Source organism: Neodiprion pinetum, chromosome 7 (genome assembly GCF_021155775.2).
Source record: "Neodiprion pinetum isolate iyNeoPine1 chromosome 7, iyNeoPine1.2, whole genome shotgun sequence".
NCBI classification, from domain to species: domain Eukaryota; kingdom Metazoa; phylum Arthropoda; class Insecta; order Hymenoptera; family Diprionidae; genus Neodiprion; species Neodiprion pinetum.
In genome coordinates, this window is record NC_060238.1 from 484284 (window position 1) to 503720 (window position 19437).

Sequence of the window (19437 nt, forward strand, 5' to 3'; positions counted from 1 at the left end):
CTGTTAGCCGTTGAGGCACATGCACATACACTAATATAGGAAAAGCGGCGTCATTGATTTTTCTTGTAGTATATACCCTCTATTGCTCTGCACAAATACTGATCTTCGTTTTGTCCCGAAATTTCATATCACCACCACTACGCTTGGTGACAATATTCCTTATGAAAGGCACCTTGATATTGATATTGATTATGACGCTGATCGCGAAGAATAATCAATTTTCTGAAGGACCGCGAAAAAGTAACGGGCTTCAATTAGTTTAACCGATGTGATTCAGAAGCATGCGTCATGTTTTGCGCAGTTACTTTTATTCACGAGCAATAGCTTTGCCACGGATCAGTAATAGGTATACGCACAAGAGATTTCGCACACATTTGTGTGGCCTGAAACCTATCAGGGAAATCGTGAAAACGGCTGGAATCGTCATTATCAGCTCACGATTAATAGATATGTGTATTTGTTGATGAACGTCATTTTTAAACACGCGTTCAGACATTTCGATGACTAATACGCAGTTCCAAATATACGCGTCTCGGTTGATTTGTATTTTATTTATAGAAACGAAACCCAAGTATCTATACGCATTTGTATGTTAGTTCGAGAAAAACGTAGGGAAATCTAGATGTTGGAAGCAGCGAATCGCTGAGCTATTTGGTCAATAATTTTACAATTGAGAATCTCCCGCTATTTACTTAGAATTTGCCACATGATTTTAAATTGACAGAAAAAAGAAAGATTGCGGCAAAGTGAAATTGCGTACGTGAGAACGTCGACGTTGCCAAGATTTAGCACTTTCTTGAAATTAAAAATATTTATAAATGTAACTACAGATGCGCAATACATTTCTGAACTTCAGTAATCGTTTAGCCGCATTGAAAAATCAGGCCATGCCGCGGAGATTCCACGAATTATATCACGCATCGACGATTCCTGACTGCTTGCATTACGCACATGTGTATGGAACAATCTGCGCGAAGTAGAATCGCAAGGTTTGATTATTTACATGGTATGGAGGATAATTGTAAGAATAAAATTGACTTGTAGATATTTAATAAGTGAATGAAAAATCCGGTATTCAAGCATATAGGTATCATAGTTATGTATAATAGATCAATTGCGTTCATATATATATATATATATGTGTATTTAATAATTTAACTGGTCCTGTGGTCTGATGCATGTTCCATTATTGCTCTCTGTAACATCAAAGATTCCCTACATTAATACACTTGAGAATGTGGAAGCCACCAGTCCCCCGCATCGTACCAAGCAAGTGCTTCTGAATAAAAATATCTATAACGAGTTCAACGTTATCGAGATTCGAGTGAGCGAACGCAACGATACCAGAGTGGCGACAGACCGGGAAATCCGGGAATAGTCGGGGAAAAGTCAGGGAATGATGATGGATCGTAGGGAAAAACATACTTTTTTTTTTACGACCGCTTTCAAACTACAGCTATGCTTCGTTAATTCAGTTAAGCTAACTTCATGAAATGGCATAATATTGTTCAATTTCTAATTATTTGTGTGAGACGAAGGTATACCATGTGTTTTTAGATCTAAGTTTATATATTCTCAACGCGCACAATTTCTGAAGTTTTTCGTCGTGAAAGCTACCCAACATTACCTATCTTTCATGGTAAAACGTCAGGGAGTTCGGAATTCTTCGACGGATAAAGTCAAATGTGCGAAAGCAGAAATAGTAATAACAGTAAATATCATTACAATACCTTCAATGGGGGGAACGCATTTGTTAGCTGAAGTCCTAAGCTTCTTGCTAATACGATCGGTGCGGCGGTCCCTTTGTATAATCTATGTAGCGCGTCGATTGCCAACATAGTTGGAACGTTATGCCGCTGCCTCGATGTTTCGTATTTGGCCAAGTACGCGACATCTCCGAGAACGGCGCCGTTTCGACTGGCATCGGCGAGTACTCGAACGAGCGCGGTGACATCCCCGAACCCTAGATTTACACCCTGACCGGCGAGGGGATGAACGCGATGAGCAGCGTCACTGCAGTGAAATGGCATTATCATGCAGCTAAATGTACTTAAAAAACGAAAATATCTCGCAACATTTGTCATATTATTTGCAGTTCACGGTGAACTCACCCAACAAGTGCAACGCCCGGTTTTACGTAAGAAGCCGCGTGACCGAATCCAAGTGGAAATGCGGCCCTGGTCCCCTCGACGATTCCACGAATCGAAGGTTGTAGCTGCCTGGTAAATCCGCTGTGCAAGGAAAGCCCTTCCAGAAGTTGTCCCAGAGCCCTCATGCCAGCTTCGACCATACCGTCTTTTGGGTGTATTTTCCAGAAGGCGTCGTTCAACGAATCGACAAACTCCTCTTCGGATAAACTCAGGAGCTTTTTCGCTTCTGCCGTCGACACAGACCACACCAAAGAACTCAGTGTATCCGTCAACTGCCGTCAAATATTATTATATTAATAGGAAATGTTAAATCCGACAGTCGACCGTACTGCAATTAATTGTAAATACGAATCAATAGGCACATGTATAGCATTTCAAAGATTCGTGAAAATACACACAGTAACAAATCAATCATTCTGTGTATAACGAGATGTGGTTCGATTTTAATCGATGCCGGCTATTCGAACAACGGTGATTAGCCTGGTCGCATTCGACTGAATATCCCTGTTTTGTCGGCAAAATTGGGCTTACATGGGTACCTATATTTATCCAATAAATATGTATAGAATATACGAAGGACGCAGCCGATATGTGAGTTTGGTTGCGGCATGCAGTCCAGCAGGCGAAATCTTCCTTTGCGACCAGCGCAAATTAATTATTTTACACAGGTGTAACAAGCAAAAAACTAATTGCGTTGAAGGGTTCGTTGTAAGATTTGTAAGTGACTTACAACGAGTACAGCCAACTTTTGAATTTCGCGAGAATGATTTTCAAAATAAATACATAGGTAGATTTTGTCAACAAAATTAACGTAGGCGAAATTATAAAACTAAACGGCCTTCGCCGCCTGTTGCGAGTCATGATAGATGTCCTTCGGATGATCTTGATCTCGTTGGTTCTGACAATGAGTTGATTCGAATCAAGGCTAAAAGTCTTCGTACCTGACAGTGTGAATAACACTCAAAGGAGTAGAAAATTTATGCTACCTGGTAAAAATTTACGTATATTTAATCCGGGATTCTTGTTCTCGTTCAGATTCTTATGCGAAACTGTCAGTCGAAAGTAAAATAACTCCGGTACGGTTCTGACAATCGCTTTCCACGTTTTACACAGGTGTTTGAAATAAAGGTGATAACAATGTTTATAATTTTCGTTGACCTGGTACGATTTCGTCCTACATGCCTGTACATGCTTAAGGGGGGAACCCAGTTTAGACCGATCGAAAAATCGTCTTTTTTTTATTGCATGAATCGTTAGTACTAACTATTAGTTAGTAGTAACTATTCAAGAATATGTGGTCAAAATTTCAAAGCAAAATTCCCATTAGTTCGAATGCAATGAGCACTTAAGTGACCGCCCGTCGGTTCTGTGAAGAAGCGCACGGTAATTATAACGGAGCGGTCGCCCAGGCCCTTCTTTTCCAGCTACCTGCCTCAATACCGCTGTGCTATTGAATAATAGAATGACGCATATGAGCAAGAAGAGGGATTTCTATATGGTGCTGGAATAGCTGATTAACCGGTGAGCATTTTTTATAATTAATTACTGCCTTGAATTTCTCGTTTTCGCTACATTTTATTTCAAACGCGTTTTTCTCGAAACGACTTTTTTTCGACTTTCGTACATTCTAGCTCAAAAAGTTATCGTTCTGATATTTGGTGTAGATATTCTTTATTCAATTCCACGTGATATGAACCTAATTCGGAGATTATATTGTTATTAAAAATATATGTTTTTATGCAAGAAAGATGAAAAAATATAGTATAAAAACATGACATTGTGTTCAAACACCTCAAAAACATGCAATTTTCAATTTGTTTGATCAAAATTAGGTTCATATTCTTAGGAAATATGTTTTTAATGAAAAAAAAAATCCTGATGATTACAGATAAAAATTGCGACGTCAGGGATGTACGCAAGCCAAATGCTCGGATGGCAATCGCCCATGGACTGCACGCGGTAACTCCACTATTTCCGGCGGAAATCAGTTGAAAAAATTTCAAAGTGTACTTGAAAACATAAATAAAATATCCTCCAAGTTTAAACATTTTGTGATTATTCCTTCCTGGTTAAAAAAAATCATGAAAAACAGCAAAATTTCGACGTCATAAACCGGTTTCCCTCCTTAACCCATTTCAACCTTCGTTTTGGTCACTCTGTATTCTTATATTTTTGAACTGTATTCAAAGTGAGACATGAATTATATGGATACAAAGTTCAAACGTGAAACAACTTTTCCGAAATTATTTCACAGCTGCGGCTTGCTTACTTACAGCTGGCCCGTTGTTTAAGCAAGTGCGTGGGTGTGAAGAAACTTACCGGTAATAATGCAACAGGGCCACTTGGTAAGAATCTTTGCCATGCTACGATGTTTTCTGTAGGCTGAATGCAAATAATTGTGCGTTAGGTGTGAAAGTGACAGTAAATCCGTAATTGGAAGAATATTATTGAGGCGAATTATTTGAGATCTGCGTAACAATACCTCGGACAATTTGACAGTAGCAACAATTCCCATCTGCTCGTAGTTCCACGCCACATACTGTACTCCCATTGTCTTGCGAACCAAAGAATTAACCCCATCTGCACCAATCTGTAAAATACGAATATCCGATACCATGTGACATCAGAAATCCTTAGATACGTTGATGGTGAAGAGAGCGACTTGGGACATAGGTTTGAAAAATACGAAAACCGAACACAGCCCCTGCGCGTGGAACGAAAAGAAAATTTGCCTAAAGTATATCGCCGGTGTCTGATCACGTTTAACAGCCGAAAAGAGAGTAAGATGCTAAGCGGCGTGGTTGGGATTGATGTTGGATTAAAATAAAATAAAAACAAGATAAAAATAGACATAGGTGATACTTCGAAATGACGAAACGGACGCGGGGTGCTTAGCGGTATTGAGGAACGCGTCGTGTGCGGCGGTGAGTTAGGCGCGGTAGATATCTCTAAATAACTTCAGTTTGGTTTCAGAAGTTCGAGAGAGCCGCAAAAGTTCAGGGCAGTTCGTGATAAAAATCGAGGGAAAAGAAAATCGGACCGATAAATTGTCGAATTCTGCTCAGTGTGTCGCATACACTAATTTATACGATAACTCGAAACGTACAGTACGATCGTCCAGGACTGCTAATACTTTGCAATCTAAACCTCAGCAATGTACACTGTTCGATTCCCGGTAAAGTGTTAAAGTCAGGGAAGAATTGTCATAGAGGAAACTACCGCAATGAAAACGATTCACATTGGTTGGATATTATAATAACTGTTGCGCGTATCTCCCTTGGGGTTTTTCAAATTCCGTGGAAATCCCGGCAATTACTCATCATTTCCAGACCACAGCATCTCATCTGGTTTTAATTTTTATCCGTCTCAACGTTTCAGAGTTCGTAAAACGATAGAAGGTGCAATTTTCAAATCCAATAGGCAAAGGTCCGCTGCAAGCAGCATCGATATCGAGCGTTTCCATTGCAGTTTCATTAAAGCACACTTATAAAACGGAAAATGCCTCGGTATTCATAAAAAGCATTAATGCAAGTATCGGATGTGTGGCGGAGAACGGAAACAGATAAGAACGTGTGCGGTGACGACTAAGCGATCTTCGCATCGGACTTAGGAGCGGTGATGTCAGTGTCGCTCGTTATTCTAGTTACGAGTCGTTCACTGTTTCATTTGAACGTACGTATCAACGAAATCGACATGTTAACGCTGCTCTACCCCAACAAAATTGCCAACAATTTTAATTAGTTCACAGTGAATCCAGACTGGAATGCAGATAGTTGAGCGAGTGCGCTAAATATATGGCAGATGTGTTTAATAAACATAGAGGATCGCGCGTGGATGGCGGTGTTTAAATCACGACTACGCAACAGCACGCAAGTCTGAGAGTGAGAGTGAATTTTCCCCTAATTTCATCTCACCGTATTGCAATCACACATGGTAATTGGAGGAAACGTGACGACTTATGCTCACCTCGTCGCGATGGCAGAGAAACGTTGATATCTTTTGACAACGCAATTCGCCTATCGTTACATTAATTTTCAAATAAGACTACCAAATTTCAGGATACGATTAGACGCAGAATGTCAAGTCCGAACCGGTTCAATATTTTTGGCAGACTATCGGGACGTCCTACGAGCCTGCAGGAGAATCCTAGTCCGGTTGAAAATAAAAGGCCTCAATCTGTCGTCGTCAATTTCAAGGTGATTAATCGGAATTAACTATCATTGTGAATTTTAAGGCGCAGAATGAATACGAGACAAACAATGACAGGGCATGGTTTTGGAGAAGAATTTCAACTGCTTGTTGGGAAAATGTCCGTCGGTGCAAGTATTACTTTTCATTATGATTGTAGGAGAACGAAGATATCAGAGATGCAGAATCCTGCCACAGTAGCATATCTTCCGAAGACAGTGCGGATCTAGGAGTGTTTGCCTGTGCAAGACAGCGTCCCAAGTCGCAACAGCTGTGGGAAAAAGAGGATATAATTTTGGCATTGTCTGCTCTGCCGGCAGGAGAGGCGGCACTGGCTCTGATTCCTTCGCTCCACGGAGATGATCTGACGACGGCGTTGCGAGAAAGTCAAAACCTCAATGTTGGAGATACCAGTATAAGGGGGCACAGGCTATCGACTCCTAGTTTTGTTAATCGGTACAACGTGACTCTACACCAATGAGCTACTCCAATAAATAACACTTTATTTTATCGACTTAGCAGATGTACTGAGAATGAGTTTCGCAGAAAGGGGGATGCAAGCGCTTAACATTTTATGTTAAATATTTGTAGGGCTGATTCTAAGGTTTGAGACATCGGACAGAGATGGTTTCGAAAGCTTCTTAAACTTGGTTTACTACGTAATGTCTCGCTTCCAGGTACATAAGGAAAGCGTCACTGGCTGCAGAAAACGACGCAGCTGCAGCGGCAGCTCCTGGTGAGCTGATTTCCAAATGGCCAAACACTTGTCTGCTTGTATCCTGTTTCTTTGGAAAGTTAGAGCTGGTGAAGTACCTGTTGCAGAGAGGGGCACGTGTTGACGCTTGCGATGGTGACGGCAGGTTTGTAAATGTCATAAAATCAGTTGTATTACTTGGAGATTGGAAGCATTCCCAATTCAATATTTTCACAGAACGCCCCTGCACTTGGGTGCATGTTCAGGTTCGGTTGAAATAATCGAGGAGTTGTTGAAACATAATGGCAACCCGGAAGAGTGGGATGTGAACAGAAAGTGCACTCCGCTACACTGTGCAGCAGCAGCTGGGGATGTCAAGTCTGTCAAGCTGCTGCTCAAATCTGGTGCCAACGTGGATGCCGGTCTGTCAGGGAACAGCATGGACCATGAGAAAACTCCGCTGCACTATGCAGTCCTAAATGACGCCAGTGATTGCGTAGAAGAGCTACTGAGGGCGGGTGCTTCTCCAAATAATTCAGTGGTAACTTTAAAGGATCAAATTTTTCTTCAATTATGGGTCCATCGTCCTCAATGGTTATACGCATATCACCGAAATTGTCGGGTTTGTTGTATGCAGGTTTACACGGAAACGCCGTTGCACGTTGCAGCCAGTTTAGGCTCAGCACGTTGCGTAAGTCTTTTGTTGAACTACGGTGCAGACGTAAGGGTACAATTTGGAAGTGCAAGATCGACGCCGTTACACTTAGCTGCGGAAGAAGGTAGCGCAGATTGCACGAAGTTACTATTGGAAGCAGGAGCACCGTCGGATGCACGAAATGCCAGAGGTCAGTCAGCAATGCACTTGGCAGCATTGGCCCAGTCTGCTGAAACGGTGGATCTCCTGATTAAAGCCGGCAGTAGCGTTAATATGGAAGATAGCGACGGTAGAACACCACTGCACGCCGCCGTCGCCAAAGCTATGAGGGGTGGAGAATTGGTGAAAGCGTTAATCCAGGTAATTCTACTTCCCGATACATCGATTGTGACTTACGTAATGTATTTTCCACTCATTTGGCTGTTCGTCAATGTACTCAATCATCCACAGGCAGGAGCTCTGGTGAACAAGCCCGACAAGTACGGATATACACCGCTGCATACAGCTGCTTTGAACGAAAATTCGTCACTGGTCACACTGCTGCTGACCAAAGGTGCGGATGTTACGGCGCGCACGAAGGGAGGAATTTCGGCATTGTGTTTCATCGTGCGTAGAACCCCCAACGTATTGCCAAAATACGTGGGGCGACTCGATCAGGCTATTTCTTTGCATGACCATGAACTGGGCGATGTAGACTGCGAGTTGAAGCTGGATTTTAGACCCCTGATGACCGGTGGTCGAGGCGAGGCAGAGTTATTTCTTTGTTTGATCGAAGCTGGCCAGAGACATATTTTGAAACATCCGCTATGCGAAACCTTCTTGCACTTGAAGTGGTTGCGTATCAGGAAATTCTTTGTGTTTAGCCTAATTTTTCACTCTCTGTTCGCGATTATACTCAGTATTTACATTTTCTTAACATTCTATATGGAATGGTACAAGTGGAGTAATTTTCTTTACTGGCCTGTACTTGGGTTCACATGTACGCTAGCGTGTAAAGAACTTTTTCAAGTAGCTCATGGCATAACAGGTTACGCAAAACGCTGGGAAAATTGGCTGCAGTGGAGCGTCATTATCATTTCTGCGATAGTTTTAATCTGGCAGGGCACAACCTGGTCCCTACATGCCGCGGCAATAGGTGTTACATTAGTCTGGGTTGAGCTCATGATAGTCGTCGGCCGATTTCCAATGTTTGGCCTTTACATACAAATGTTCACACAAGTCGCGGTAAACTTTTTTAAATTCCTTGGTGCCTATTCATGTTTAATAGTCGGTTTTTCATTAGGTTTCACAGTGATTCATAAGGACTACAAGTCATTCGCAAATCCAGGGGTGGGATTGATAAAAACAATTGTAATGATGTCGGGAGAGTTGGAATTTGAAGACATGTTCTGGAATGCCACGGATATCTCAATCGCGCGTGGCGCTACTATGCACCTCATGTTCTTAGTTTTCGTTATATTGGTCACTGTGATTTTGACAAATTTACTGGTAGGTCTTGCCGTTTCCGACATACAAGAGCTGCAGCGCTGTGCCGGCTTAGAGAGATTGATTAGAAGAGCCGAGCTGGTGGCACACTTGGAAAGTTTGTTGTTCTCAAAACTCTTGGATTACACTTCTATAAAAATAGTAAGGATATTTCGTAAAGGAGCCTTACTGTTGCATCCCCCGCATCACTGTGGTGTAAACATTCGCCCCAATGATCCGAGAGATAAATGTCTTCCAAGAGACTTGGCGAAAGCTGTGTATCACTTGGTTGCAAAGAAAAAACTTCGCAACAGAGTACCTAGATACCCGTCAAATCAAAGCTTGATTAGTACGAGTGCCGGAGACATAAGAATGAGCAAAATTCAGAGATTTCCCTCGACTAGTGAATACAGCAGACAGCAGGTTACTGAATTAGTTGCTGACCTGAAGAAATGCTCGGGTAAATTAGGAACGCAATTAGACGTGTTGACAAAAAGAATTGAACTCATCGCCCAAGAAATGGATCAAAACGGGTAATGATCAGCTGTGAGAAGTGTAAGTTACGAGATGGACTATAAATACTCACCAACAACTTTGTTCCGAATCGTTTACCATCTTGCAAAGTTATTGTAGCATTTTGACCCGGCGTTGTTGGTAGTGAAACATCATCCACCTTGGCACCGTAGACTAGATCCACGGAATCCTTATTCGAGAGTTGCTGGCTGACGGCGTGAAGCAGCAGATCATTTTCCACTATGTAAGCCAACTCGTCTGCCAAATGATCCTCGTTGAATGTGATCATAGCATCGGAACAAGCATCCCACACCTATACATAAACTAACGTTAACATGCCTATTCAATTATTAGATAGTAAGATTGATCCTACAAACAGTCCAAGCAGTTTTCCAACTTGAACCGAACGATGATTGTACGAGGTAAAATAAAAGCTATTCCAACCATTTTAATACCTGCATTTTCTTTACGGGTGTATAGCGAACTGCTTCTATACGTTTCCATGCTCCTATACTTGACAAGAGAGTGCGAGTCTGCTGATTTAAAGCAACAACTCGATTGGAATATTTATCCTGCACTTGGTAATCCTGCCTTTGGCCACCCTCGAGTAGAAGTATACGTTTATTTTCCAATATTCGGTTATTGGCTGAAATAGAAGATCAATGATCAGCTTCAATCCAAATTCCATTTTGTCGGCAAAATGAGTTCATCGACAACGAGGACAGTACTTATGAATAAGTGCATGGCGGAAGATTCAACGACCAGAAAAGACCTTGGTGGACATTGAACAGTTAATTATGAATAACGTAAACGGAAAAAATATCATAAAACGAAGGACTTTGAGCAATGGGAAAACTGTCAGCGGCTGTTACTGTGAAATGAAATTTTTATCGCTTAGTTGAACTAACGTCTGAAACAATTGCTAAGAATTTGTCTAAAAGGGATTCAGTTTTCGTCATTGGTGGCAATATGTAATAAGCAATTATCCTAACCTAGCGCACAGGCCAATGTTGTCCCCACCATTCCACCGCCAGTAATGACAATGTCATAATGTTTCTCATTGTGGCTCGTCGGGTTGCAATATTTCCTAGACAGCGAGTAAGAATTGGGTAGAAATACTTTGCACTTGTGGTAGAAAGAAGCGACGAACCCACAACCCGATGACACCGACATAACGCCGGTCATGGCCGCCATCTTAGGTTATCCTTGATTTCCCTATTTTGTACACACAGGCGTCACGTGACGTGGGGAAAGGGAACTTTCGACGAATCAAGCAGACGAGATTCGTATCCGCACCATTCGCGTTTGAATGATCCAACATACAAACATCACAGCACATACGCAAACATAAATACCTATTCGAGCTGTCAGGTACGAAACCGTCAGCTCAATTTTCCCGTAAATTTAATGTTCTTACGGAAATTGAAAATTTAGACCGGACAAAGTTAGTGACGCGCTTGAAAGTAGAGAATGTACTCATCACAAATGGAATCAATCGTATCGTTTAGGAGGTTTCCCGCATTTTTTGTACGTTTATTGATTCTCATCGGTATATACGCAAGTACTCCCCTAGCCGAAAATCTCAATATAAACTCATAGTCTTGACGACAATTGCAACAATCCATATTATTGATCAAATATGCAATCTTTTCCAGCTTGACTTGGAAAGGTGGATGCGATGCACTGGCCCAGTCTCCATGGCGACGTCTACACGAACGTGAATTAGTCAAGTAGCCAAAGTACAATCGTTTAGTTACCCGTGAGTTGTGAAATGTCGGAGCACCAGGGCACTACATTCAATCACTCTTGCATAAAGATGCCGGTAGATCCGTTTAGTAGGCAACCGACTCCGTTGTACGAACGTCCTAAGGTCTTGAAGAATAAACATTGCACATCCGGAGACAAGAGTCGTAAAATAAACTTCATCAATAGAAGCAATGAGGACGCGTCTTACGTATCGTTTCCTCAAGGGAATTTTGCGAGTTTTATGGACTTCTTAGAAAGCATACCTGATTACGGAGACGTCAATCATTTGTCCAATGAGCAATTCAAACAGAAATTGGATTATTTGAAACGAAAGCAACGCACGCTACTCAAGAATCTGAAGAACTGTCTTGAAGAAAACAATGGAAAAATTGTGGGTCACCCCAAGAACATTTCAGACTTGGAATGTAAGAAGATCAGACAGTGGTGCACGGACTACAACAATTTGAGTTTGCAGGGGATGAAATGCAGTTTTGAAGAATCAAGGATGGAGAGTCCGTTACCATTTCCATCTGGAAAATTTGCTGGCCTCGCTGAAGATCAAGACCTCTTGACTTATCGGTATGGATTGCGAGTAAATTGGGATAGTTGAAATTTTCTTCCCAACCATTTATTGACCAACAATCAAAGCTGACAGATTTTTCATTTGCCAGCTGTAAAGATAAAGATGCAAAGACTTTGCGCAACAGGGAAATTCACTCGGCGACCAAAAGCTGGAGTACTTGGAGCCAATCGAAAAGTAGAGAAAGCGTAGAGAGTGACGCGGGTGATAGTATGGAAACAAAAAGCCTTCCTCCGGATAGTCCAAAAAAGTGGCACCCGACTGTGCCCAAGCCTTTCAATTTCACCATCAGGTAAAAAGCTTTTTTTTTTTACAATAGAAGACCCGCGAATTTTTATCGGTCCATACTCAACAGGTGGCTTAGTTTATTTTTGGTGTAAACAATTCCAGAGAGGAAGCAGAAAAATACATGTCGGCAGTTGAACTGCAGGCCGAAGAGAGAGAAACAAAGAACGTAGCTGGCAAACGGAATTCTCTAACCAAGCGTCATGCCAGGCCTGTTCCTCTAACTTCAAAACTTCCGATGTACGACAAGTTACTCGCTGAGAAGGAAGAAAGGTACAATATACCATTCTCAGATATACTGTTCTCCGATTGGTGTTAATTTCATGTAATTCTAATCACAATTTCGAAATGATTCCCAGAAGTCGAATGGTACGGGAAGAAAGTGCCTGGAGTCTCATGTCACAGGTTCGGCCATTCAGATTGGAATGCGCTCGGAGAGCTCTGACTCGCTCAAGTCCGCAATTATGCCGAAACAGTTCCTTGACCAACGGTTCACGCTTGGCTCAGAGATTTCGCGCAAGGCCTGTGCCGAAAAATTTATTCAGTACCAATGTTTATGACCGAATGATAGAAGATGACCTTTACAGGTGATATTCATCGGGCAGAACTGACAGAAATAATAGTATACTCCAGCTACAATTGATGGCGATTCATTCAAACACTTTTAGATCTTTAAGAAAAAAAGTTCGGGCCTCGGAGTTGTTGAAATCATCTTCGTTACCTCCATCGATGGCTGCTCGGGAGCGGATGAGGTCTGTGAACGGAGAGTTTGTTAGTCTATCACGGGAGTTGGGTATCGAACGAGTATGCGGAGGAAGGGAATCTACAGGAGCCAGTGTTACACCTTTGCCTTCTGAGAGGTCTAGATCAGCTATGACCAGCACCAGCTTATCCACGAAGGGTACCAACTTAGCGGCTGTGTTGAGATGTCAAGCTTCCAGGTATATCGCGTCCTATATGTACATGGCTAAAATTGCATAGCTGATTTGCACATATTCTGTATTGTAAATTATAATCGGTGATGTGCATTTATATTTCTATCAGAGAGAAAATGGAACGTGAAATTCAAGAACGGATGGAAGAAAGACGTCGAGAACAATTTTTGAAGAGCAGAGAGTCCGTCGTGCGGCGCAGGCCCGCCTGGCGAGCCTTGAGAGCTGCTGCGAGGTATTCTATGCCACTTGAACGTAATTGGATTCCGAGAAAAAACTAAAACCGTGTTCATAATCTGTAAAATCTAATGTTTTAATACGGCATTACTTCCCAAAGGCATGAACATGAACAGGATTTGGCTCTGAGGGCTTCCCTGCGCCGGGACGAGGCACGAGAACTAGCCGAACGCCATCGTCTCCACATGGAAATGATGCTTGGTCGAGTGACGCAAATCCCAACGTTGTTTGAACGACACTCGCAGGTAACGGAAAAGAACTTGCCAGCACACGGGTTAAGATTGTACGCCTAATCTCACATTTACATGATCAGAATTTAATTGATAGGTGTACCTGTTTTTACTACCGTATGTTGAACTCTTTCATAGGGTGCTAGAAAAGCTTGCGGAAAGAATTAAAATTGGAGAGATTTGAAGCAATGTAAGAAATATGTTGGTCCTGTCAATGTTTCATTTTGGCATGCCGTCTTGACTCGTTTGAATTTATCGCGAACTATCTCTCGATACGCTAAAAAATAAAGATGGAAGAATACTTTCAGAATTTTCAAACATCACCGCTTCGCCGTGCATCAGTAGGTACCAGTAACAAATCTAAGAAGAAAAGAACCAAACGACCTAACTCGGGAAGCGTTGAATCTTATTCCAGCAGTAGGAGTAGTTCAAGACCAAATTCCGGTTCAGTCGCTAGCTCAGGAACATCGGTATCCAGCAGCAATTCTTCAAAATCATCGGACTCAAGGAAATCCGTGAAATCATCCGGGTTGTCAAAGAAAAAAGGCGACAGGGGTCCTTTGAAGGTTTCCATAAATGAAACTGCGCAACTCATCGAGGATAACGATGACAAGTATGAGAGGTATTCGAGCGATTCAATTCCAAGCGACGAGAATAACGCGAGCGCGTCCGAAAGTGAAGAAAATAATGATAGCGTCGAGCGGTTCAAGACTAAATAGACCTAAATATTTACCAAAAGTTTGAGAGTATATTCTCCACAGGTGAAGTAAACGTATAGGAATAATCGCTATGATCAATCGAGGAGAACTATGGCTTAGTCGGTCTTTAATTTGTATACGGACAATGTGTCTCGTTCAAACTGTGCGGGCGAGCCAATTGCTAATAGGGTTCTGTGCAATTTAGTTTAACGTAGATATAGAACATATCCGAGTTCTGCCAAAATATTGAATATCGTAGACATTCATCAAGACATTTTACATGATTTTGCACACGGATAATATGCTTTTATGCTCTTGAAAGCACCGTCATTACACTTTAGCGCAATTTTAACAAGCATTTCAATTACGCACTTATTATAGGTACAATTCAATTGTACAACAGTGTCTCAACAACCGTAGAAGAACCAAGTGTCTTTGCTGACAAAATCTTATGAAATTTTGTAATCTCTTGGATTGAATAAATTATACATAGCACACTTGCGAACGGCTAATATTTCTAATTTTAAAGATGAAAATTGGAAAATCTTTGAATGCGATTAAAGACTTTCAGCTCACGTGTTCTTACCGCAGATAATTGATAGGCGTTTACTTTGACGGTTTAAACACTGACAGTTGTAAAGTATTGTTTTATTAATATAGCAATAAAGTAAACAAATTAATTAGGTTAACTGATTATAAAGGATTACCTCGTAGCGAAGTGCAATTCTTGATGCGCGCTCGCAGCAATTGCCAAAAAGTATTATGCATTCCACGGTATCGTATACATATATCGTACATATGTAGGTAGATATGTTATACATGCATGTGGCTATACGGAGAGGGAACGTATTTAACTACGCAATAACATCGAACAGAGCCAAGCCTTATACACGATTCGCCATGAATTTTGCGACTAACCTACCCTACAACCACCGTCATCTAAGAGCGTATTTACAGATAGTGCAGCCTGATTGTAAATCGTGCCGTGGAATCATGCGTTTCTTTCAGTCTATTCATATAAGAGGTGTTAAATATTATTCGGTCATTGTGTTAAGTATCCAGTCCATGTAGTAAGGGACTCTCGTGTAGACACCGGGGAATCCTTCGATTCCGCACTGCCTTGGTCCAAAACTGACGATTCCGAACTGAATATATCTCGGTTGGCCGTTGAAATATAATCCCGGAAATTGCGCGGGACCCCCGCTGTCTCCCGAGCAGGAGTCCATCTGATTCGAACCACCGGCACAGAGTTGCTTGTACGATATATCAAGCGGGTTCGAGAGGTTGTTGTAAAAGCTGGCGCACTTGGGATTGGGCATCACCGGCAGCTTCACCTTCAGCAGATCTTGACTCCTGTAACCCGACTCGGTCGTACCCCATCCAGTAACGATCAACTGTTTGTAATAATTCGTATTAATTATTCACCTGTACCATCACGCAGAGAGAATATTATTACAAAACGCGTATGCAGGTTACCTATTTTGGATAGGGGAACGCACCTTTTGTCGCTGGATCGTCGCGGCGTTCCCAATTGGTAAACAAATCGGCCTTACGCTGTCCGGCTGGAAATCAGCATCCCCGTTTATTCTAATCAGGGCTATATCGTTCTGCAGCTTTTCCCTATTGTATCCACTGTGGGCGTACGACTTTTCGACCAAAAAGTCCTGGTACCTCGCGGCGCAGGCGATTTCGACCCCTTCCTCATAGTTACAGTCACGCTCTTTGCTGAGGTCGTGTTCACCTATTCGGACCCCCACCAACCGGAGCGACGAAGAGAGCCCGGTAACGCAATGGGCGGCGGTCAAGACGTATCGTTTAGAAATCAGGGAACCTCCACACCTGAACTCGGGATCTCGCTTTCCGACGTCGTAACCGATCAATGCCATCCACGGGAATTCGAATACCGACGTTTTGTTACCTCCGAAGATTTTTGACTCTGTAATCGGTCCGCACCGTTGGTGGTCGAGCAATCGCAGATTCGGATGATGCGTAACGTCCGGCGGCTGTGGAACTCCCGTACTAACATCGGTTGTCATATCTGGAGCGTTCGTCGCCGTCGGTGCAGGCTATTCGTTGTAGAATTACAAGAATGATGTAGATGTTGGAGCGGCGCGGCCCTTTTCGCATTAGGTTTGTCAATACAGGTATATTATAATATCGTGCATACCTGCGTGTTCCGTGGGCAGCAAACCTTCGGCATACGTCCATCGAATCCACACTGGGATTTGCTTAGAATGTCCAAGGTTGAGGTTGGCAATGGTCGGGGCTGCTTCAACAACTCCAGAAGCTGTCCGCACTCGTTGATGTTGACGCAGTCGCCCGCGGTACCCGACACGCTCCGGCATGATTCTTCTGGAGGAAAAAACCTTTCTGAAACGCCAAATAAAAAGCCTTGGCCCTTCCAAAGCAAATATGTGGTAGGGCAGGGGTACCCATCGACGCCCGATTTGTTACCAAATTGCGTGGCAATGTACGACAACCAATCAAGTTAACGCCTCTGCCCTGCATCGTACGTTTCTGCGGAAGCTGGGTGATCGCAGAGATGGACAAGCATTTCCATATATATATATATATATACATAGTTAGTTACCTGTTGAGAGGTTATTAACGAATTTCGAGAAAATTGACGAACCGGGAAATAATTGGTATTCGAGTCATCATTTTGTGAATATTAAAAAGGTGGCTAAGGCCGTCCGTGGTGAAGATCTAATTTTACTCCGGCCATTTCAAGTAGCGAACTCGGAGAAAAATATTTACAAATTTCGGCAACTCCATGATTACGATACATATTATGTGTTAGACACGAAGATATACCAACCTGTCGGAGTACATGCCATATACATTGTACGTACATGTGTACAATATACATGTGTGTAAAACTTTGCAATTTTTTACAGTGACTTTTCCAGCTGAAATAAGAGTAGCGTAGGTACGTGTATCACAGCGACGGGTACCGGTTTCCATTCGAAGAAAACGGGTTTGATGGTGCCCGCCATTGTGGTACATAATGTTAATAACATCTGGAAATATTATTCGTACAGATAAAATTATTTCGTTAGTGCCATTACCATTTATTCTTAGTGCGTTGACCATAAACACTGCATTTATGCGTTACGGATATGCGTCATACGTACTTTGGCTTAGTGAGCAATTAGCGTAGCTTTGCGCATGCATGTATGACGCACACATAGGTATACGCGAATATATATGTATACACATGTATATATATATATATATATATATATATATAAATATTTTCAAGCGATAGGACGCTTCTAAGTACTGCCTCTGTTATTGAAAATTAATTACTTGTGAATCACATGTGTAGACACCCATTCTCACGTATCCGAAATTTGTAGAGGTAACGCTAATCACCGTGAGCCACCACCTGCACCTTTCATTTTTCATACCATACTCACGTCCATTGGATTCCGAAATCGCAAGGAAAATAATTCCCAAGTAGAACAGCATCACCTGTAGTTGGCTGATGTGTGGCGAAAAGAATACCCCCGGTAAATCCCGATCGAGGATAAATCAGCCAATAGTCGCAATAATATAATTTTATAGCGGGCTCAACAAGGCTCTGCGCAAGGCCTACGATATGATTAATTGTTCGAGTATGCGGCTGGTCGCAAAAGAGAAATATCAATGCTGCACCAGCGTCGTTTGTCTTTCACGAACGGCAGGACCTGAGGCACATTTCGTTGATGACACTGTCTGACTCTCAACAGCCAACTGTCGGCTAAATACGAGAGCTTGGCTCGAGTCGGGGGATTCCAGGCTTCGATGGATGGAGATGGAGCGGTTGACCTCAGCGACAACGCGTCTGTATCGTCGTCGACGATGCCTCCAACAAAGACGGACTGACGACGAGGATGAGTTTCCCCGACTCGACCACTGCCTGTACGATTCTGCATACAATTATAATACGTACGCGTAAGTGGTCACCGCGTCTATACATACGCATCTATGACCCCACTATGCGTATCCTCTCGTGATTAACCTTGGATGCCCGCCGTGCTGTCCCACCAAACGGGATTCCCATCGCTATCGGATTCTGGCTAAATTATCATCAGGCTACTCCGAACGACGCCTCGCGCTATAATTTCTCGGATTCGTATCGTGTCGTCGTTTTGCGCAGTTCGTATAATGTCAATCCAGGATTCATCGGAAGGTGTTGAGAATTTTTTGCAATGTCTATAGCTGTCGATGTTGGGTTGAAAGTTTATTCCGCGTTATTTCTCATCAGGTTCCGTGCAGACTCGCGCAGAGTACAATTGCACATTTGCGTACTATCTGTGGAATGATTTTGATTGCAAAACAGAGAAGGAAATGTCGATGATGAAATCGCACGCAGCATTGGAATCTTACAATCTCATTTCAAGGCAAACTGCGGGCTCCTTCAGCTGCTGTATCGCCAATTCTGTTTTTGAACTTGCCGTAATAACTTGAATTTTCATACCAGGAAAGCAAAAAGTATCTCTGACACTTACGGCTCGGTAGTGGTGATGCGTAAAGGTCAACAGGCTATCGGTGTGATTTAAATAAGATTGAATGATGTCAGTTTACCCGCGGCCGTCGCTGCGTATGAAGATTTCAAGATGAACGGAGATTTCTCATGCGAAAAAAGCTACCTACTATACTAGATTATGTATAGTAAACGATCGATCGCCATGCGTTCAACAAGGAGTATATTTGAGCACACAAAACTAGCCGACGTCAAGTTTTTCGGTTCGTAGGTAGACACACATCGCATCGAATCGCATCATCACGTTGACTAGATCGCATTATTGCAACGAAACGCTTCAAGTTGAAAACAAGCTTGCGGTTGGGAGCGCATGTACGTATCTTTTTTATGGGGAAACTGTCTGTATTATTCATGGTATTCCAGCTTACGTACAGAAAAATTAAGTCCAATGTCGAAGATACCAAAATGAGGAATCTACGTTTCCAAATTTACAATCAGTTATCGACTTTTGCCAACAATTCGACAAGACGCAAAACTTGTGTGAGAGTTTTTGGAATTTGTCAAACCTGTTTGTGTGAATATGTACTGCTTCTGAGA

The 19437-nt window shown here is 42.4% G+C and overlaps 2 protein-coding genes and 1 long non-coding RNA gene across 8 annotated transcripts; 2 read left to right on the forward strand and 1 right to left on the reverse strand.

The window, feature by feature from the left end:
• Window positions 1–98: 98 nt before the first annotated feature.
• On the forward strand, window positions 99–2561 carry LOC138191266 (uncharacterized). The gene is made up of 2 exons (XR_011177647.1): window positions 99–240; window positions 2096–2561. It is a non-coding gene; the product is annotated as an uncharacterized lncRNA (long non-coding RNA).
• A 2539-nt stretch (window positions 2562–5100) lies between these two features.
• On the forward strand, window positions 5101–15507 carry pyx (transient receptor potential channel pyrexia). The gene is made up of 15 exons (XM_069137760.1): window positions 5101–6138; window positions 6209–6346; window positions 6499–6794; window positions 7016–7198; window positions 7270–7573; window positions 7670–8047; window positions 8138–9685; window positions 11418–11989; window positions 12082–12282; window positions 12381–12548; window positions 12635–12862; window positions 12944–13216; window positions 13320–13442; window positions 13545–13689; window positions 13965–15507. Exons 1-15 carry the CDS (start codon window positions 6109–6111, stop codon window positions 14391–14393), a joined length of 5016 nt encoding a protein of 1671 aa, XP_068993861.1. The 5' UTR covers window positions 5101–6108; the 3' UTR covers window positions 14394–15507.
• LOC124223395 (melanization protease 1) lies at window positions 15006–18282 on the reverse strand. Of its 6 annotated transcripts, none has more exons than XM_046635304.1 (4): window positions 17783–18282; window positions 16540–16742; window positions 15872–16438; window positions 15006–15766 (listed from the first exon to the last, which is right to left on the reverse strand). In XM_046635304.1, the coding sequence occupies exons 1-4, from the start codon at window positions 17841–17843 to the stop codon at window positions 15407–15409; spliced, it is 1191 nt and encodes a 396-aa protein (XP_046491260.1). In that variant the 5' UTR covers window positions 17844–18282; the 3' UTR covers window positions 15006–15406. The 6 variants fall into 6 exon arrangements, with proteins under 6 accessions (XP_046491260.1, XP_046491265.1, XP_046491261.1 ...); XM_046635309.2 differs by having other exon boundaries at window positions 16540–16721; window positions 17792–18281; XM_046635305.1 differs by having other exon boundaries at window positions 17792–18281.
• Between the last annotated feature and the right edge of the window lie 1155 nt (window positions 18283–19437).

Bases quoted from the DNA above. Each gene is read 5' to 3' on its own strand.
- pyx (XM_069137760.1), top strand. From the start codon at position 6,109: ATGCTCACCTCGTCGCGATGGCAGAGAAAC. The intron at 7,574-7,669 runs GTAACTTTAAAG...TGTTGTATGCAG, and splicing joins CTTCTCCAAATAATTCAGTG to GTTTACACGGAAACGCCGTT. The intron at 11,990-12,081 runs GTATGGATTGCG...TTCATTTGCCAG, and splicing joins CAAGACCTCTTGACTTATCG to CTGTAAAGATAAAGATGCAA.
- LOC124223395 (XM_046635304.1), bottom strand. From the start codon at position 17,843: ATGCTGTTCTACTTGGGAATTATTTTCCTTGCGATTTCGGAATCCAAT. The intron at 16,439-16,539 runs GTATGCACGATA...TACAACGAATAG, and splicing joins GCTGCCCACGGAACACGCAG to CCTGCACCGACGGCGACGAA. The intron at 15,767-15,871 runs GTGCGTTCCCCT...TATTACAAACAG, and splicing joins CGACGATCCAGCGACAAAAG to TTGATCGTTACTGGATGGGG.